The 18,599-nt window shown below is 39.8% G+C and overlaps 1 protein-coding gene across 1 annotated transcript in view; it reads left to right on the top strand.

Moving 5' to 3' along the window:
- The first annotated feature begins 5,491 nt into the window (after positions 1-5,491).
- The window catches only part of C14H8orf34 (chromosome 14 C8orf34 homolog), a 337,954-nt gene continuing 324,846 nt past the window's right edge, over positions 5,492-18,599 (top strand). The window contains exon 1 of the mRNA XM_052651574.1: positions 5,492-5,818. Coding sequence (XP_052507534.1) covers positions 5,492-5,818 — 327 coding nt within the window. The remainder of the gene's footprint in view (positions 5,819-18,599) is intronic.

The following is an 18,599-nucleotide window of genomic DNA, read 5'->3' on the forward strand; positions in this document are numbered from 1 at the left end:
TGTTGTTTAGTTGCTAAGTTGTGTCTGATTCTTTGGATGGTAGCCCACCAGGCTTCTCTGTCCATGGGATTTCCCAGGCACGAATACTGGAGTGGGTATTCACCTTATAGCTCTCTTTATTATTTTTTTACAGCTCTCTTTTTGAATTTTGAAGTACTTCTCTTATTTTCTTTAGTTAAGAGACTTTCATATCCTGCCTTATGACTTTGATTTGCAAGACATTCTTTCTACTTATGAATTCTTCAGATAAACTGGTTTAATACAGCTTATGTGAATTTTGCAAGTCCATGTCTTAGGGATTTGATAATGCTAGTGGTGATAATGAAGATGACATGATGACAATAACAATATTAGCACTATCTTTTATTGAATCTTTGCTGTGTACCTGGCTTCATATTAATGCTTCCTATATTAGTTCATGAAATATTAACAATAAACTCATGAACTAGGTACTGTTTATCTTCGGTTTATACATGAGGATGCTGTGAATAGAGAGGTTAAGTAACTTGCTCGACATCACACAGGTAATAAATGGCAAAACCTAGATTCTATCCTGAGCTAGAACTCCAAGGTCAGCGTTCTCAGTGATGATGCTGATAGATTCTCAAATAATGCCACCCCCTCACCCTTGCTTTCAGCTGCATTTGAACCACCAACTAAGAGCAAACAAGAAAACACTCTCTACATTTTTCTGAGGTGATATTAAAGAGAGAATCAAATTCAAGGGAGACCTAAATGATCCTTCACACATACTAACACAGATATGGATCCTTAGGCTAATTAAAAACCTAGCATTATGTTGAAATCAGTCTTTATAACTGAAAGTATATGGAACTATGTGAAATGATAGTATTTTGATGCATTAGCATCAAAATATACCCAGGCATCTTTGGAATTGTTTCCTGAAATGTGTATTTTGAAAGTTTCCATCTATGGAATATCCCATCATGTGGTTTAAGCCATAATTATCAGTCATTTTCTATACAAAGGATATTTGGAAAGTTCCTCATTCAGGACTATATTCATATCTCCAGGTCTCTGCTTTATCTCTACCATTTCAGTCTCTGATGCTGCCTCTCCACTTAATTACTCAAAAATTAAAATCCTGCATGATACACTGAGGTCTTTGGAAAAACAGTTGTCTGAGTTTGTTTTAAAGTAGCAAGGTGAGCAAGATACAGGAAGGGGGCAAATATGTTTCAGGCCAGCCTAAATTCAATGTACTGGTATTGGTATAGAACTTCTCTGTCTTTTTATTTCAATATTTAATTAATTTCAGGGGATTACATTGTTTATAATTCCTAATTAGGCCTACTGGCCTTCACTATTGTTCTCTTGTCTCTAATCAGAAATCATTTGTTTCGGGAGCTATGCAGAGTGGAGTTAGACGAGGGCTTTTAGAACATTCTATAAATTGGATTCTGTATATTTGTAAATTATGCTGATAAGCACTTTTGTAGCACAATGAGGTCAAGACAGTCTCATCAAAAATGGCCTTTTTGTGCTGTACTCAAGCCAAAAAAAGGGAAAAGATCATAAAGGTACTATGTTATGTTTGCAAAAGAAATTCAATGCAGGACAGTGGTTACTTTTGGACAGTGGTTACTTTCAGCCAATCTTAAAGTGACTAAAATGAAGTAAATTCTCAAAAGGTACAGAATTTAATTAAAGATATATTTATGAAAAACATATTGTATGAAAATATACAATGTTACATGCTATAAAGCACAGAGAAATATTAAGATACAGTTCATGATTTTAAAGAGTTTGTAATTTAAAAGAGAGACTAAAGATACGCATACAATTAATTAAATAGAAGAAGACAGAATACAAATGCCCTTTGTCAGAGGCACAGTTTGGCCTAAAAGAACATAGCTAGATTGAATTTATCTACTAAAATTTAATTCATTCATTTAACTGCTATTTATTGAGTGCCTACTATGTGCCAGGTCTGGAGATATAGCCCTTGCTACCAAGGGATGCTGATTTTCGGAAATGAAATTCTTGACTAATTTTCAGGATACAGGGTAAAAAATGGAAGTAGCTTTAGCTTTGGAGTTTGAAAATACCGAATCAAAACCTGGCCCATCAATTATTCATTGGGTGACTTAAGCAAATAATTTATAATCCTTTTAGCTTTATTGCAGAAATTAGAGGGTCATCTTTGATTCCCTCTTCTAATTTCATCCTAAATAAAGGTAATCAATAAATCAGTCTTTCACTGTTCCTTGAATGTTTTCTATCCTCCCCATGTTTTTATCCCCAGTCCAAAGTCTCGCCCTCATGATTTGTTTGTGGATTCCATACCTTAAATTAGGTTTGGATTAGTTTTGTTTACAGATTCTAAATTAATTTTGCTCTTCTCATATAATTTTTCTTCAATCTATCACGCATGTTGTAACCAAAGCAATCTTTTTAAAACTTTTCCCCGAGTATAACAGTTCTCTCTTCAAAACTCTTCGGTCTTGTCTCATCACCCAGGAAATGCAAGTCTGTATTTCTTAGGAAGTAAGACCTTTAGTGAGCTGAACTCTGCTTACATTTTTAACCACACATGCCAATCTTCCTCCATATCCACCCTATGTTTCTCTAACCACCAGCATGCTTTATGCCTGTATACCTTTGCTCATGCTATTTTTTTTGTTTTTTGTTTTTTTTTGGTTTGTTTTTGTTTTCTTGGCTGCACCACACATGGGATCTTAGTTCCCCAGGGATTGAACTGTTCCCCTGTCCCCTGCATTGGGAGTGTGGAGTCGCAACCAAAGCAATTTTTTTTTTTAATGCCAAAGTTTGAAATTTCATCCTCATTCTCACTTCACCAATCCTATCTAGAAAACTTTAAAATTGTATTGTTCCTTTGATCCTTTACTCAAATGCAATCTTCTTTACAGAGCATTCCTTGATGATATGGGCACAGGTAATTTTTTCATTCTTTAGTACTCACACAGCATATTGTATGTATCTATGTTTTATGTGTTTTATGTATATAAATACATATTTTATGTATAATGCATATGTTGGCACAATACATTATAATGTCATTATCCTTGTATATACCAATTGTCTCAAAAAGACTGAACAACTGAGAAAAAGACAAGGCCCGTCACGTTTGAATTCTCACTTCTAATGTAACGTCTACCAAGACAGGTTGTCCAATGAATAATTTTAGTAATGAAGTTTGGGGAAAAGTGGAAAGAACCAAGTGCTTTGTGGAAGAGATGGTATTTAAGGCCTTGAAAAACTTCTGAAATATTTTATGAATTAAAAAAAAATATAATTTGGGGATGTCTAGTGTTTTAATATATATATATACACATAAATACTATATATATCTTCATCATCTTCCCTTTACTGCTTAAGTATTTTGCCAGAAAAACTGTCTTTTCCATTCAAGGCCCTGGATGCAGTACTCTGAGCATGGTGAAGACTTATTAAGTAGGTTAATAGTCTGATTTAAAGAAGCATTTTCCTCATGTCTCTTTAAAAAAGGTACCATTCTGATTCTCTGGTACTATGTGATATTTGAAAATGCCTGACTTTTTAGCTGAGTCAGATTAGGTATACTATACAATACCTAATATCAAATAAAATGCTGATATTCACTCTATATATTTAATTTCTCCTGAACATGCTAAAAAATATGTAAGTAAGTAGGCCTTTGATCATCAGTAGAATATATATAACCCTGGGTACCTCACTGCTATTCAGTTTAGCTCTCCCTGGGCAGATAACCTGAGTCTGGCTGTAAAAGTATTAACTTGGGCATCTTTCCAATGCAAATCATTTCTATTTCAGGTTATCAATGATGGTTATGCTCCTAGGTATTCTGGCAGGTTTCTTATCTGAATTTTGAAATAGAATTAACAATACCTTCTGGGATATTCCATTCCTTACTAGTGCATGTTTCTACTTAAGTACTACTTACATTCCTTTAAAATTACAGATAAGGGACTTTCCTGGTGGTCTGGTGGTTAAGACTTCCCCTTCCAAAGCAGAGGGTGTGGGTTTGATCCCTGGTTGGGGAACTAAGACCACACATGCCTGGAATCCAAATAGCAAAAACATAAAACAGAAGCAATATTGTAACAGGTTCAATAAAGACTTTAAAAATGGTCCACATAGAAACAATCTTAAAAAATTAATTAATACAAAAAATTTAAAATGTACAGATGAAAAACCACTGACACCAAAAAAGATATTATGAATATCTTTATTCATATCATATGAATATCATATTCATATTCATATGAATATCTTTATTCAGAAACCCAGAACATAGTGGCTGGCAAAAGACAAGGAAATCTATACTCTTGCAGTCTACTTTAGGATAAATATTCCCTTCATTTTAAACCACGTTTTCTAAAATAAATCTTATTATTTTGGCAGCACATCATGGTTAGGAGACAGAGAAGTCGGCTTTGGAAGCTTCGTTGAGTTTTCTTTTTTCCACAAGAAAGAGAACTTATGAAGGAACCTCTGCTGCCTGGAGATCTTCCCTTATAAACCCCTGCATAATAAAGTTATTGGCTAAATTCGAGGAGCTCAGCAAAGCAGCTCAGTATTCTTGCCTGAAAAGTCCCATGAACAGAGGAGCCTGGCCAACTACAGTCCAAAAGGTCGCAAAGAGTCAGACACCACTGAGCGACTGAGCACATAGGCACACACACAGGAAGCATCTAAAGGAAACATCGTTGAGTGCAATCCTGTAGTACTGGAGATGCAGCTATAGAAATATAGCCATAATTATGTGTGTGTGGTAATCCACATGAGGATTAGGAAAGCAAACTGGAAGGAGGGGCTAGCTTGCTTTCATCGCTTTCCTCCTGTCAAAACCTGAAGGTTTCCTCCCAACCTTTGGGTGTCTGAGAGTTTTCAGCGGGATTCTCAGCCCATCGACCCGCTCTAAGCTAAGCCAGACGGCCTGATGGACGGCTACCTCATGTTCGTGGTACACCCTCGGACCCACGCTCCTTCTCACAACTCTATCCACCTTGGACCCTGAGCTGGTGGAGGTGCGAGGAGAGGCTCAGAAGGAGCGGTGGGGATGACCCCTTTCCGAATGCCTTTGCAGCTGCCAAAGAGTAGCCAACAAGCGCCAGATTTACGTGCACTTTGAAAGAAGCATCTCCACCATTGGCTTTCCGAGCGGCGCTGTCGCTAGGGAGCGGCGGGCGGGCAGGGCAAGCCGAGACCCGGGAGCAGCCCGGCCGGGTGTTCCCTTCACTTGGGCGAGAGCGCCGCCGCGGGCGGGCGCGGACACGCACGCACACGCGCGCTCCCCGCAGGTTCGAGCCCCGCAGCCCCGGTCCGCTCGAGGGCGCCCCCGGGCGCGTGCTTTAAGCAGAGCCGCACCTCTCAGCTTGCCGCCCGCCCCCTGATTCCTGCCGCCGCCGCCCGGAGGAGAAAGGAAGCGGGAGCCTACGCTCCAGGTCCCCCGGCGCGGGCGCTGCGGAGAGCTGCGGGCTTGGGGAGGAGGAGGAGAACGCGGTGAATGAGTGCCCGCCTCGCTTCCGAGTTGTGTGAGTTGGCGGCGCCGCGCCCCAGCTTCCGGCTCTCGGAGCCCCACGCGCTCGCTGCTCCCGCAGCTGCAGCCCACGCCCGCGCCCGGAGCCCCAGCTCACCGCTCCGGGGGAGCCCAGGCTCCCGAGCTCCTGGCCCGGCCCCAGTCCAGCGGAAAGCAGGGGTGTCCCCCGGCAGAGGCGCACGGTCGCACCCTCTCCCGCTACCTCCGTGGCCCTTCGGTCTCTCCATGGCCTCGCATCAGCAATCCCGGATCCAGGCTTACCTGGAGAAGAACAGGATCGGTCCGCTGTTTGAGGTGAGGCGCTGGGGTGCGGGCGGTCCCGTTTGTCTTAGGAAGAAGGGGTGCAGAACACCCCGGAGGGAAGTACGGGGAGAGAAGGGAGACACCGGAGGGGCGCCCCCGTGGCCCCGCTTCTCTGGCATTTGCTCTGCCCGGGCCAGGTGTCCTGGAACGCGGCCGCGCTGTCACCTTTTCGGTTACCTGGGCGCGGACAGGTGAACTCTGGGAGGGCCAGCCTGACCCAGGCAGGGATAGTTTGAGCTGTCTGACTGTCCTGTACCGCTCACCACATGCACAGGGCCCCTGACAGGCTGAGACGGATGGATGCACACACTCAGTCTTACACACGCTCACTTTTTTCCTGGAATTCACACTGTCTTGCGCGTTGCTTTCTTTTTTTTCCTGTTCCAAATGTGGGCAGTAGTAGAACCCGAAAAAGGTGGAGGAGGTGCTTAGCAGTGGGATGCTATAAGGTTAACCGGGAGAAAACTGAATTGATAGGGAGTAGGTTTCAGCAGGTGCGGGCGTGTTGAATGAAATTGTCCAGCTGAGGCGCTGACATTGGTCTCTGGATGGAAAAAAAAAAAAAAAGAAGAAGAAGCCCTTTGCATTGCAGCCCCTACCTGTGCTGGGGTGGGGGTAGGGGGAAGAAAAGGGGGCGGAGAAAGGTTCGGGAAAAGCACACGCATATTTATGGGAAGGAGACGTGGGACTCTGAGCTGTTTTTTTCTCGCCATCAGAGGACTGATGACAAAATACTGTAGAGCGGCAGAACAGGAGAGAATGACTGAAAGCCGACAGGGGCAGAGCGTCCCGCCGGTGGCCAGGGCTCTGGGCAGCTGCAGAGACCGGCCGGGAGGGGGTCCCCACGGCCCCCGTGCTCTCTGGTTCAGCCGGCCAGTTGGACACCGACCTGCTGTGAGAGGATGTGGGGAGGGGGTCGAGATTCCCCACTCCCCACAATAAACCCCAAAACATTGTGGTCATTTTTGAATTTTACATGACCGCGGTGTTTTAAGACTGAAACGCGGCAAGAGGAAGAGCTAAGCGGAGGATGGAACACCTTGGCTAGGACAGATGAAAGGACAATGACAACTGCAGGAAAAACAAGGATGCAAATTAATGTCCCATCACAAAAAGGGAGCAGACAAGGGTGTGATCATAAGGGTTTCACATTACCAAGATTTTCAAGATCTCTTATTTTTCTGACCAACTTTTAAGTTAACGATGTACTGTCTTGAGATATGCAACCATTATTTCAACCCAAACTCATTGTTGTAGAGTATTCAGAAAGTCCTACAGTATATTTATTGATTCTTGTTTTTGCCAAAAGTGTGAACAAAGGAAGTCCACAAAAGCAGAGTATTAATAGAATATTAACAGAATTGCTGGAGCTACTTGAATTCCTTTCTTTGCCTTTAGTCTAAAGATTAGAGACTATATACAATTTTGTATATATATATTAAATTATGTATATACATATACTAAATATACCTACATATATTTAAAGGAGAAACATAATAACCCTCTGTGGCACAGTTGATTACATCAAAAGAAACATAAATACATTTGGAGTGTTCTCTAAAATATAAAAGTATAGTTTTTAATAGATGCTGTTGGTGTTTGTTAACTTTTAAAATTCCCCAGATTCTCTACAAGTGATAATAATAGAGTTTGGAATATATGTAAACGTTCTACATAATTAGGAAATAGATACAACTTGGTTTTTATTAAATGTTCACATTTTCAGGCACTGACTAGCTAATTCCACTGATAAATTGTAAGTGATGGTAAAGTTGTGTCATGAAGTGTTAGACCTCCTCACTAAAAAACAAACAAGGACAGAATTATACACTTTGTATTTTATTGATTTCGGGGAGTAACATATTACATATATTCCTCTATTAGCTTGGATTACAGTTTGAGTAGTTAATTTTTTAAGGTTGATATGCACTCTAACTGATTAAAGGGAGAAAATGGATAAGTTCTATTTGAAGAAGAGTTCCTTATGCAACAGTTTTTTTTTTTTAAATCATGAGAGAGCTTAGTTTTTGAGAGTAGAATTACATATACTTTACAAAATTGGAAAATCTCCTCATACTAGAAAATTAGTGAAACTAGTGTAAAATGGACATATTGATCTATCATTCTTCTCAAAGCTCTCAGGACTTTAGTTAATGGTGCTCATAAAAACTGCTTCAGGAGATCAGAACAGGAGCTGAGGCATCTGAATGTAGTAGAAAGTAGAACAAAGGACTGTCACATATTTAATTCTTGGGCCACATTGTAAGAAACAATGATATAAGCTAAAATCTCCATTTACCAATCACAGATTGAAATCGTTAGGTGATGCCAGGTTTTATTATCTGTGCTTTGTTGTGATTTGTGTGTGTGTGTGTGTGTGTTGAGACACTGGAGTTGGTGACATAGGCTTACTTTAGTTTTGAAAATATACAGAACCAGACAGTACCTTCCCTTTAAAGATCTTGTTAGGACTGTTTTAAGAAAACACATTGGCGTGAGACACTTTAAAGACAGCGCATGAATGTTACTTAAAACAATAGCAAGGGTAACATATACTGGTTGTGAGAACACTTGTATCTTTTTTTTTAACCTGTACAGGTTATTTACTTAGTTAATTTCTTACTTAGTTTACTTATTTCTAACATTTTGTCACTGAAAATTGTTGGTTGGGATGGTGCTCAGGGCAGTCGTATATCTTGGTTCAAGCATGGTCACACTCACAAAGTCACACTCACACTTGTGTGTGACTGACACGCACAAGTGTGGGAAATCCTACACCATGTAAAATCACTTGTATGTGGAATCTAAAAAAGAAAAATGATACAAATGAACTTATTTACAAAACAGAAACAGATCCACGGATGTAGAAAACAAATGCATGGTTACCAAAGGGGGAGGGGGGAGGGAGGGATTAATTAGGAGTTTGCAATCAACAGATACACACCACTGTATATAAAAGAAACAACAAGCTATATAGCACAGAGAACTCTACTCAATATCTTGTAACGACCCATAATGGAAAAGAATTTGAAGAAGATTAGATATTCATATATATATATATACACATAGTCATATGAATCACTTTGCTGTGTACCTGTGTACATTGTAATCAACTATACTTCAGTTTAACAAAGCAGTGGTAACAAGGCCACCCCTGTAATAAAATCCATGCCAAGAGACATCATAATGAAATTTCTAGGGAAAAAAGGAAATTAAAATCTTGAAAGCAGCCAGAGAAATGCAACACTGTCCCTATAGAGGAAAAAACAATTAGAATGACACCAGATTTGTCATCATACCCATGGAGGTCAGGAGGCAATGGAACAGTATTTTTCAAGTGCTGAAAAAATATAAAAAGAATCTAGAATTCTATAGAGAAAACATCCTTCAGAAATAAAAGGGAAACCAAGAGAATTTGTCATCAGCAGTCCTTCTTGAAAAGTACAGCTAAAGGAATTTCTCTAAACAGAAAGGCAACAATAAAAGAAGGAAGTTTAGAACATCAGGAAAGAGAAAGAACATGGAGAGAGCAAAAATACAAATGAGTACAGATAATACAAAAATGAGTACAGGTAATACCTTTTCCTTCTCCCCTTGAATTTACTAAATTATGTATGATTGAAGTTCTAATTATGATGATGCCAGATGTGGTTCTAAATGTATATAGAAGAAATACTTAGAGAATTGTATTATTAATATAATCAGGGAAGAGAAAAGAGGTACAAAGGAGGTAAGGTTTCTGTTCTTTACTTGAGCTGCTAAAATGACAACACCTGTTGATTAATTTTGCATGTATAATATAATATGTAGTATGTACATGTGTGCTCAGTTTCTTAGTTGTGTCTGACTCTTCGTGACCCCATGGACTATAGCCCACCAGGCTCCTCTGTCCATGGAGATTCTCCATGCAAGAATATGGGAGTGGGTTGCCAATTCCTCCTCCAGGGGATCTTCCCAACCCAGGAATTGAACCTTAGTCTCTTGCGTCTCCCATATTGACAGGCAGATTCTTTATGTAACACTGTGCCACCTGGGAAGCCTCAGTTCAGTTCAGGTCAGTCACTCAGTTGTGTCCGACTCTTTGCAACCCCTTTAACTGCAGCACGCCAGGCCTCCTTGTCCATCACCAACTCCCGGAGCCTACCCAAACTCCATTGAGTCGGTGATGCCATCCAACCATCTCATCCTCTGTCACCCCTTCTCCTCCTACCCTCAATCTTTCCCAGCATCAGGGTCTTTTCAAATGAGTCAGCTCTTTGCATCAGGTGGCCAAAGTATTGGAGTTTCAGCTTCAAAATCAGTCCTTCCAGTGAACACCCAGGCCTGATCTCCTTTAGGATGGACTGGTTGGATCTCCTTGCAGTCCAAGGGACTCTCAAGAGTCTTCTCCAACACCACAGTTTAAAGCATCAATTCTTTGGCACTCAGCTCTCTTTATAGTCCAACTCTCACATCCATACATGACTACTGGAAAAACCATAGCCTTGATTAGATGGAGCTTTGTTGCTTTGAATATGCTGTCTAGGTTGGTCATAACTTTCCTTCCAAGGAGTAAGTGTCTTTTAATTCCATGGCTGCAGTCACCATCTGCAGTGATTTTGGAGCTCCCAAAAATAAAGTCAGCTACTGTTTCCACTGTTTCCCCATCTAATTGCCATGAAATGGTGGGACCAGATGCCATGATCTTAGTTTTCTGAATGTTGAGCTTTAAGCCAGCTTTTTCACTCTCCTCTTTCACTTTCATCAAGAGGCTCTTAAGATCTTCACTTTGTGCCATAAGGGTGGTGTTACCTGCATATCTGAGGTTACTGGTATTTCTCCTGGCAATCTTGATTCCAGCTTGTGCTTTCTCCAGCCCAGCGTTTCTCATGATGTACTCTGCATAGAAGTTAAATAAGCAGGGTGACAGTATACAGCCTTGACGTACTCCTTTTCCTATTTGGAACCAGTCTGTTGTTCCATGTCCAGTTCTAACTGTTGCCTCCTGACCTGCATACAGATTTCTCAAGAGGCAGGTCAGGTGGTCTGGTATTCCCATCTCTTTCAGAATTTTCCACAGTTTATTGTGATCCACACAGTCAAAAGCTTTAGCATAGTCAATAAAGCAGAAATAGATGTTTTTCTGGAACTCTCTTGCTTTTTCAATGATCCAGCAGATGTTGGCAATTTGATTTCTGTGTCCTCTGCCTGTTCTAAAGCCAGGTTGAACATATGGAAGTTCATGGTTCACGTATTGCTGAAGCCTGGCTTGGGGAATTTTGAATATTACTTTACCAGTGTGTGAGATGAGTGCATTTGTGCAGTAGTTTGAGCATTCTTTGGCATTGCGTTTCATTGGGATTGGAATGAAAACTGACCTTTTCCAGTCCTGTGGCCACTGCTGAGTTTTCCAAATTTGCTGACATATTGAGTGCAGCACTTTCACAGCATCATTTTTTAGGAGTTGAAATACTAGGGCAAGTAAAAAATCTATACAATAAGATGCCCTCAAAAAATATAGATAAATAAAAAAGAAATTTTAAAAAATGTGAAAATAACTCACAGGAACAGGAAAATGGAGGAAAAAAAAAGAACAAACAGAAAAACAAAACAAAACAGGGCAGGCTTTAGTCCTAATATGTCAATAATTGAATGCAAATGGTCTAAATATACCAGTTAAAAGATAGATTGTCAGAATGGATTAAAAACACGATCCAACTAAATGCTATCGCTAGAAACTCATTTCAAATATAAAGATATAAGCAGGATACAAGTAAAAGGGTGGAAAAAATATGCAGACATCCAGAGAAAGCGGGCATGGCTATGTTAATGTCAGATAAAATAGACTTTTAGAATAGAAAATTACCAGAGACAGGAATTGTCATTGCATAATAATAGAACGGTTAACCCACCAAGAGAAAGAGCAATCCTGAGTGTGTATGTACTGAGCAGCAGAGTGACAAAATGTATGAAGCAGAAACTGATAGAACAAAAAAGAGAAATAAACAAATCTGTAATTATAGTTCAAGATTTCCAAACCCCTCTCTTGACAATTGAAAGAAAAACTTGACAGGAAATCAGAAACGCTACAGAAGAAAGCAACAGCACATCAGACAACAGGATCTAGTTGACATTTTTAGACTGCTCTATGCAGCATCAGCAGAAAACACATTCTTTTCAAGTTCCATGGAATGCGTAAAGAGACAGACCATTCCCTGAACCACAAAACAACCCTCAGTTGAAGTCATACAAATGTTTTCTCCATCACAGTGGGATAAAACTAGAAGTTAGTAACAGACAGAAAAGAGGAAAATTCCCCCAACACTGGGAAGCTGTACATCACACTTCTACCTAATCTACTGGTCAGAGAAGAAATCACAAGGAACTAAAAATACATCAAACCATGAAATGGAAGATATGTTAAAATTTGTGAGATGCAGCTCAAGCAGGGTGGAGAGGGAATTTTGTAACACTAAAATGCATATGATAAAAAAGTGGATGATGTGACTGACCTAAATAGGACTGCTCTTTCTATGCCATTCCTCTGTCCACTCCTCATAGTAGAGGACAGTCTATCCAATGAGAGAGGGCCCTTCTTCTGCAGTGAAGGATATGTAAACATCAGTAAGGTGATAACAGTAAGTATTTGTTCACACATCATGTCTTGTATCTAGAAGTAGATCTTAAGTTCTTGAAGGTGGGAAACAAGTGCCTCCTGCTTTATTGTGTATCTACTCTAGCATCTAGTGGAGCCCAGACTATAAATCAGGTGCTCAGCCGATGTTAAACAAAAGTTTGTTCAGTTTGTTTAATTGAATTAAACAAAACATTGAGTTGTGTATATTTTTCCTTTCTATGGAGGAAAAACATTGAAGATAGAACCAGCTAGCAAACACCATCTTGATGTATATTCCTTTAAGACCTAGAGCAAAATATCCCACATCCCATTAATTAACCCTTATGTACAGTGAATAACATATAATTATGTCCTTAATTACCTAATTCACTTTCAGCCATATTTTCCGCTTTTTAGTATCTGCTTCCTAGAGAGGGCCTGATAAATTAATTCATACCACTCTGCAAGGCTTAGTGCATAACTCCGCCCTCTCTCAAGTGCATTTGCGTTTAACAAGGAGGAAGATACATGACAATGTTATGTTGTTGTTCAGTCTCTCAGTTGTATCTGACTCTTTGTGACCCCATGAATTGTAGCATGCCATGCTTTCCCTGTGCTTCACTATCTCCTGGAGTTCACTCAAACTCATGTCCGTTGAGTCAGTGATGCTGCCTAACCATCTCATCCTGTGTTGCCCCCTTCTCTTGCCTTCAGTCTTTCCCAGCATCAGGGTCTTTCCCAATGAGTCAGCTCTTAGCATCAGGTGGCCAAAGTATTGGAGCTTTTGCTTCAGCATCAGTCCTTCAAATGAATTTTCAGGGTTGATTTCCTTTAGGATTGAGTAGTTTGATCTCCTTCCTGTCCAAGGGACTCTCAAGAGTCGTCTTCTCCAGTACCACAATTCAAAAGTATCAGTTCTTCGGCACTCAGCCTTCTTTTCGGTCCAGCTCTCACACCAGTACATGACTACTGGAAAAACCACAGCTTTGACTATATGGACCTTTGTCAGCAAAGAGGTATCTCTGTTTTTAATATGCTGTGTGGGTTTGTCATAGCTTTTCTTCAAGGGAGCAAGTGTCCTTTAATTTTGTGGCTGCAGTCACTATCTACAGTGATTTTAGAGCCCAAGAAAATAAAATCTGTCACTGTTTCCACTTTTTCTTCCTGTATTTGCCATGAAGTTATGCAACTGGATCCATGGTCTTGGTTTTTTGAATGCTGAGTTTTAAGCCAGCTTTTTCACTTTCCTCTCCCATCTTCATCAAGAGGCTCCTTAGTTCCTCTTTGCTTTCTGCCATTAGAGTGGTCACAACTGCATTTCTGAGGTTGTTGATAATTCTCATAGCAATCTTGTTTCTAGCTTGTGATTCATCTAGCCTGGCATTTTGCATGATGTACTCTGCATTTAAGTTAAATAAGCAGGGTGACAATATACAGCAAGAATACTGGAGTGGTTTGCCATCCCATACTCCAGGGGATCATGTTTTGTCAGAACTCTCCACTATCACCCATCTGTCTTGAGTGGCCCTGCAAGACATGTCTCATAGCTTCATTGAGTTATGCAAGCCTCTTCACCACGACAAGGCTGTGATCCATGAAGGGGGTGTGTGGTAGGTATTCTACTAAATAGTTGTCAGTACATTTATGAATGAAGACAATCAGGACCAACCTGTCACATCTCAAAATTATGGTTTGTGTTTGAGTTATATTTTGTAGTAGGAATCTGGAAATGTTCTCAGCAGTTTATGGGAGATTTCACTGTCTTGAAAATTCATCACAAGTTTGTCTTTTCAACAGCTATTAAATTCTTCAGTGCATCATGTTTGGAACTTCATTTCCACTCATTTGGTATTTACTGGATGCTGTATTACATACTGAGAAGTATAAATTTATATAAAAGGTTTCCTGTCCTCAAAAACTCCTGTATATTTATTAATAGAAAAGACTGATATACTTGGGACACTCTGAACCATTCTGTTCTGATAATTTTGCAGAAGCACACCTTGATTTTCTTGGTGCTTGGTCCACTTCATGCTCATCAATATATTCCATCATTATACTATAAGAAGTAAAAAATTCATATTTAAAATTCATTTAGAGATTAGTTTTCAAGAAATTTAGCCTTGAAATCAAGTATGTAAATCGAATAAGGTAAAGGGCAGATTTGTTAATAGAATAGCTTCTGTTATTATTTTTGTTCCTGAAAGTTCTTAGCAACAGAAAGACATCTAAACATGAATTAGTATTAGTATCAAATCATCTGATAGTTGGATAGTGCTCTATGTGAAATACATTGATAGTTTTAGGTTGTAAGTTGTTCCTTTAACATAAAAAGATCAGTTTCTTTTTGAATTGTAACCTGCAGCATACAGGAGTGTATTCCTTCACTGTTTGAACCTATTGATCTAAATTCATAGTGATCAAGATGTATTGAATTGAGAATGCATTTGATTTGCCTATACATTGAAATAACTTTTCTATTTGTATGGAGTGAACTCCATTGTATAAGACCTTGTCGGTGCATGTCTTTGAGACATTAATTCATTACTCTTGTACTCCTAAGAATTCTCTCCGTAGGATCTAGTGTTGTTTTGGTTATTTCACCTTTTCCCAATACATTTTTTATTTCCCAAATATAATAACCATGTTAACATTGTATAAAATTATAATTTAAATAGCTACAGTTAATTAGAGTATTATTCTGACCGGAAATATTTCTGGAAACATTCCCTAGTATCTTTCCTCTTAGTAATATAACAATGATATGAAAAACAACACTGTTAAAATATGCAGATGGAGATTTCTTCGGTGGTCCAGTGGCTAAGACTCCACACTTGCAATGCAAAAGGCCTGGGTTCTATCCCTGGGCAGGGAATTGAGTCCCATGTGCCACACCTGGGAGTTTACATGCTGCAACTAAAAAGCCCATATGCCACAACTAAGACCCTGGACAGCCAGGTGAATAAATACTAAAATATAATATGCATATGTATATATATATATGTTGTTGTTGTTCAGTTGTGAAGTCATGTTTGCTTCTTTGTGATCCCATGGACTGCAGCATGCCAGGCTTGCCTGTCCTTCACTGTCTCCCAGAGATTGCTCAAATTCATGTCCATTGAGTCAGTGATGCTATCTAACCATCTCATCGTCTGCTGCACAGGTGACAAATACTCTGCTTTTTGGAAGCTCACAAAAAGTCTTAGCTTTTGCTGAATTATTTTCATTCTAACCCTCGCTTAACATTAAGTTAAGACTTTGAGGCCTGTGTACAATTGGCTACATCTCATTGCTACGGTCTAGAGATTGGTCAGGAATCCAAGACAGAGATCAGAGTCACTCGGTTTGTGAATAGTTCAGTTTTGAGAAATAATATTTAGAGAAGAATTCCTGAAGTGCATGAAGTTCTCAAGTTATTAAAAGTGTATTTTAGGATACATTTAGTTGAGCAATGATTTGGATACCCAGTCTGCATAAAGTTGCCCCATGGAAGAATTACTTTTGCTGAGCTGAACTGTGGAGTGATTTCAGAAACTGCCACTGAGAGTCATTTTTCAAATTAGACTATGATAATGCACATTTTGTCTACTGTGGGGTGTATGGAGTGGCATGCTCATAACATTAGGCAGCATCTTTTGTAAGAACTACTGCACATTTTAATAATGTCAAAAATAGTATGTAGACATTCTGAATTGTGTACCTATAAGTATTTCCTCCCCCCCCCCTTTTTTTTGTCATAGGTTTCTGGAAAACTCATAGCCTGATGATAGTCAGAATGTAGGCCATCATCATGACGACTCATACACTCATTCCTTTTCCCATATTGTCTTCATTTGTTTTACTTTATCTTTTCCCTCCCACTTTTTGTTAATGCCATTTGATCATAATTTCTGCTTCTTTGGAGAGTGCCTTCAATTCTTTCTGAAATAAGGCTGAATACAAGTTTGATATAAATCACAAAGTGACCCACCCATAATCTGAATAAATTAGGTGCATTGCAGGATATATTTGAATGATGTTTCCTATTGATACACACTCTCACTGACTTTCTTTTTGGAAATACTTCTTTAGCTTCTTCTGGATTGTTTAGGGAGAATTTATTTGCAGGATGATGTCTCCTGGGATGAGTCTATTGAGGAGCAGAGATGAAGCTTCCTAAAAGGCAAGATCTGAGACTCAGGGTCTTTGCTTGGTCTGTTTTCTCTGCTTGAAAGTTTTCCCCTCATCTCCTGTGCTGGCTTCTCTTCCATTCAGAAGTTTAAATATCTCATCAAAGAGGCTCTCACAGATAACTTTTTTTTTTTGGCCATACTGCTTGGCTGGTGGGATCTTAGTCCCTTGGCACTGAAAGTGCAGAGTCCTAGCCACTGGGCTACTAGGGATTTCCCACAGACCATTCAGTCTAACAGCTTCCCAGTTAGTCTCCATCATGCAACACTGTTTTATTTCCATACTCATCAATCTCTGGTGTTTTTTCTTATTCATTTGTTCAATATTTGACTCTCCCTTGTAAATATATCCTCCACGAGGAAAGGGACTTGGTCTCCCTTGTTCTGACTTATCCCAGTGATACACAGTAGCCCATTTCTTGCAGCTGGCTTTCATTCTTATTCCTCTTACCAAACATTTAAAAAAGAGTTAAATAAACCTCTCCCCAGGTAGGATATTTTAGAGCCATTAAAAATGTAGAAGAAATGAGTTCAAGATTACATTTGCAATATTTTTATAACTGTATTTGACATATAAAAAGAATGGAAATAATAATGGTTTATAGTTTTTATATAAGATACCAAGTTGATAGGCACTTTTTGCTCCCACAAACCATCCAGTTTTTCAAGCTCTCTGAATTACTGCACTGTTTCTTATTTCTTTTCGTATGAAGTTCTTTATTTAATATCGTTTCATCTTCTAGAGGCCCTTACTGAGGCCCATGTGAGTACTCTATTTGCATGTTGATGGTACTTTTCTTGCCAGTCAGATCCTTCATGGAGAGTTTTGGCAGAGGTTGGGAGGAAAACACTAATAGAGTTGATGAAATTAGAAATGATGATGTTGAGAGGACAGGAGCAGGTAGAGTGAAAGTGAGGACCAGGTGAGTAGAAATGGTGCCAGGTGGGGAGGTGGAAAGGAGTGAGTCAAGCATTTTCAGAAACAACCCTTGAATCATGCCATACTCACTCCCTCAGCTTCTCTTTTAAGCACTTTATTAACACAGAACTGTGGATTTTACCTGCTAACTGGCTTCACAAAACTCTTTATTTCATCCTGTGCACCAGATCCTTGTCAGAATACTCAGGAATCAATTGCCCTAAGCATGAAGAGGCTTTAAAACTGAGATAGCCTTAAGAAGGTGACCAAAAGCTTTGTAGAGGAAGTACACTGCATTTCATTTGGACATGAAAGGCCAGACTGGTCTTCCCTGGTCGCTCAGATGGTAAAGAATCTGCCTGTAATGCAGGAGACCCGGGTCAGTTCCTGGATCAGGAAGACCCCCTGAAGAAGGGAATGGCAGCCCACTCCAGTATTCTTGCATGGCAAATCCCATGGACAGAAGAACCTGGTGTGCTACAGTCCATAGGGTCGCAAGCAGTTGGACATAACTGAGCGTCTGAAACTAACTTACTTACTTATAAGGCCAGACTGAACTCTGCTGTCACATCAATGGGTTGATACATGGCCCACCCTACAGATATTTTTGAGTGGGTACTGTTTGAAAGGCTTTTCTATGTAGAACATCTTTTAGGTGCCTTAAACTCGAAGTGACAAAAAAGGAGCCGGATCATCACAAGAAGCCCTGCTCTCCTTGCGTCTTTGTTTCAGTGGTGGTTTAAGAATTATTCCCAAGACCCAGATATCTTTCTCTCCTCCCCTTCCTTCCACAAATATGTCCAGTGAATTATCAAATCCTTTCAGTTAGGTCTTGTGAAAAGACTCTCGTTTAAAACACTCTCTTTTCTCTTTGCATCATCACCAACATAATCCTGGCACCTGCACAAGTCCATTGTATTGCCCTGTCCTGATCCATTCTACATGTGGCTAACACTGACCATCCAAACAGTGCTATTTACCATGTATTTCTCTACTAAAAAATAAATGTATGGGCTCTCTGATGGTTCAGCAGTAAAGCATCTACAATAGAAGAGATGCAGGTTTGATCCATGAGTCAGGAAGGTATCC

Source organism: Budorcas taxicolor, chromosome 14, assembly GCF_023091745.1.
Source record: "Budorcas taxicolor isolate Tak-1 chromosome 14, Takin1.1, whole genome shotgun sequence".
NCBI lineage: Eukaryota > Metazoa > Chordata > Mammalia > Artiodactyla > Bovidae > Budorcas > Budorcas taxicolor.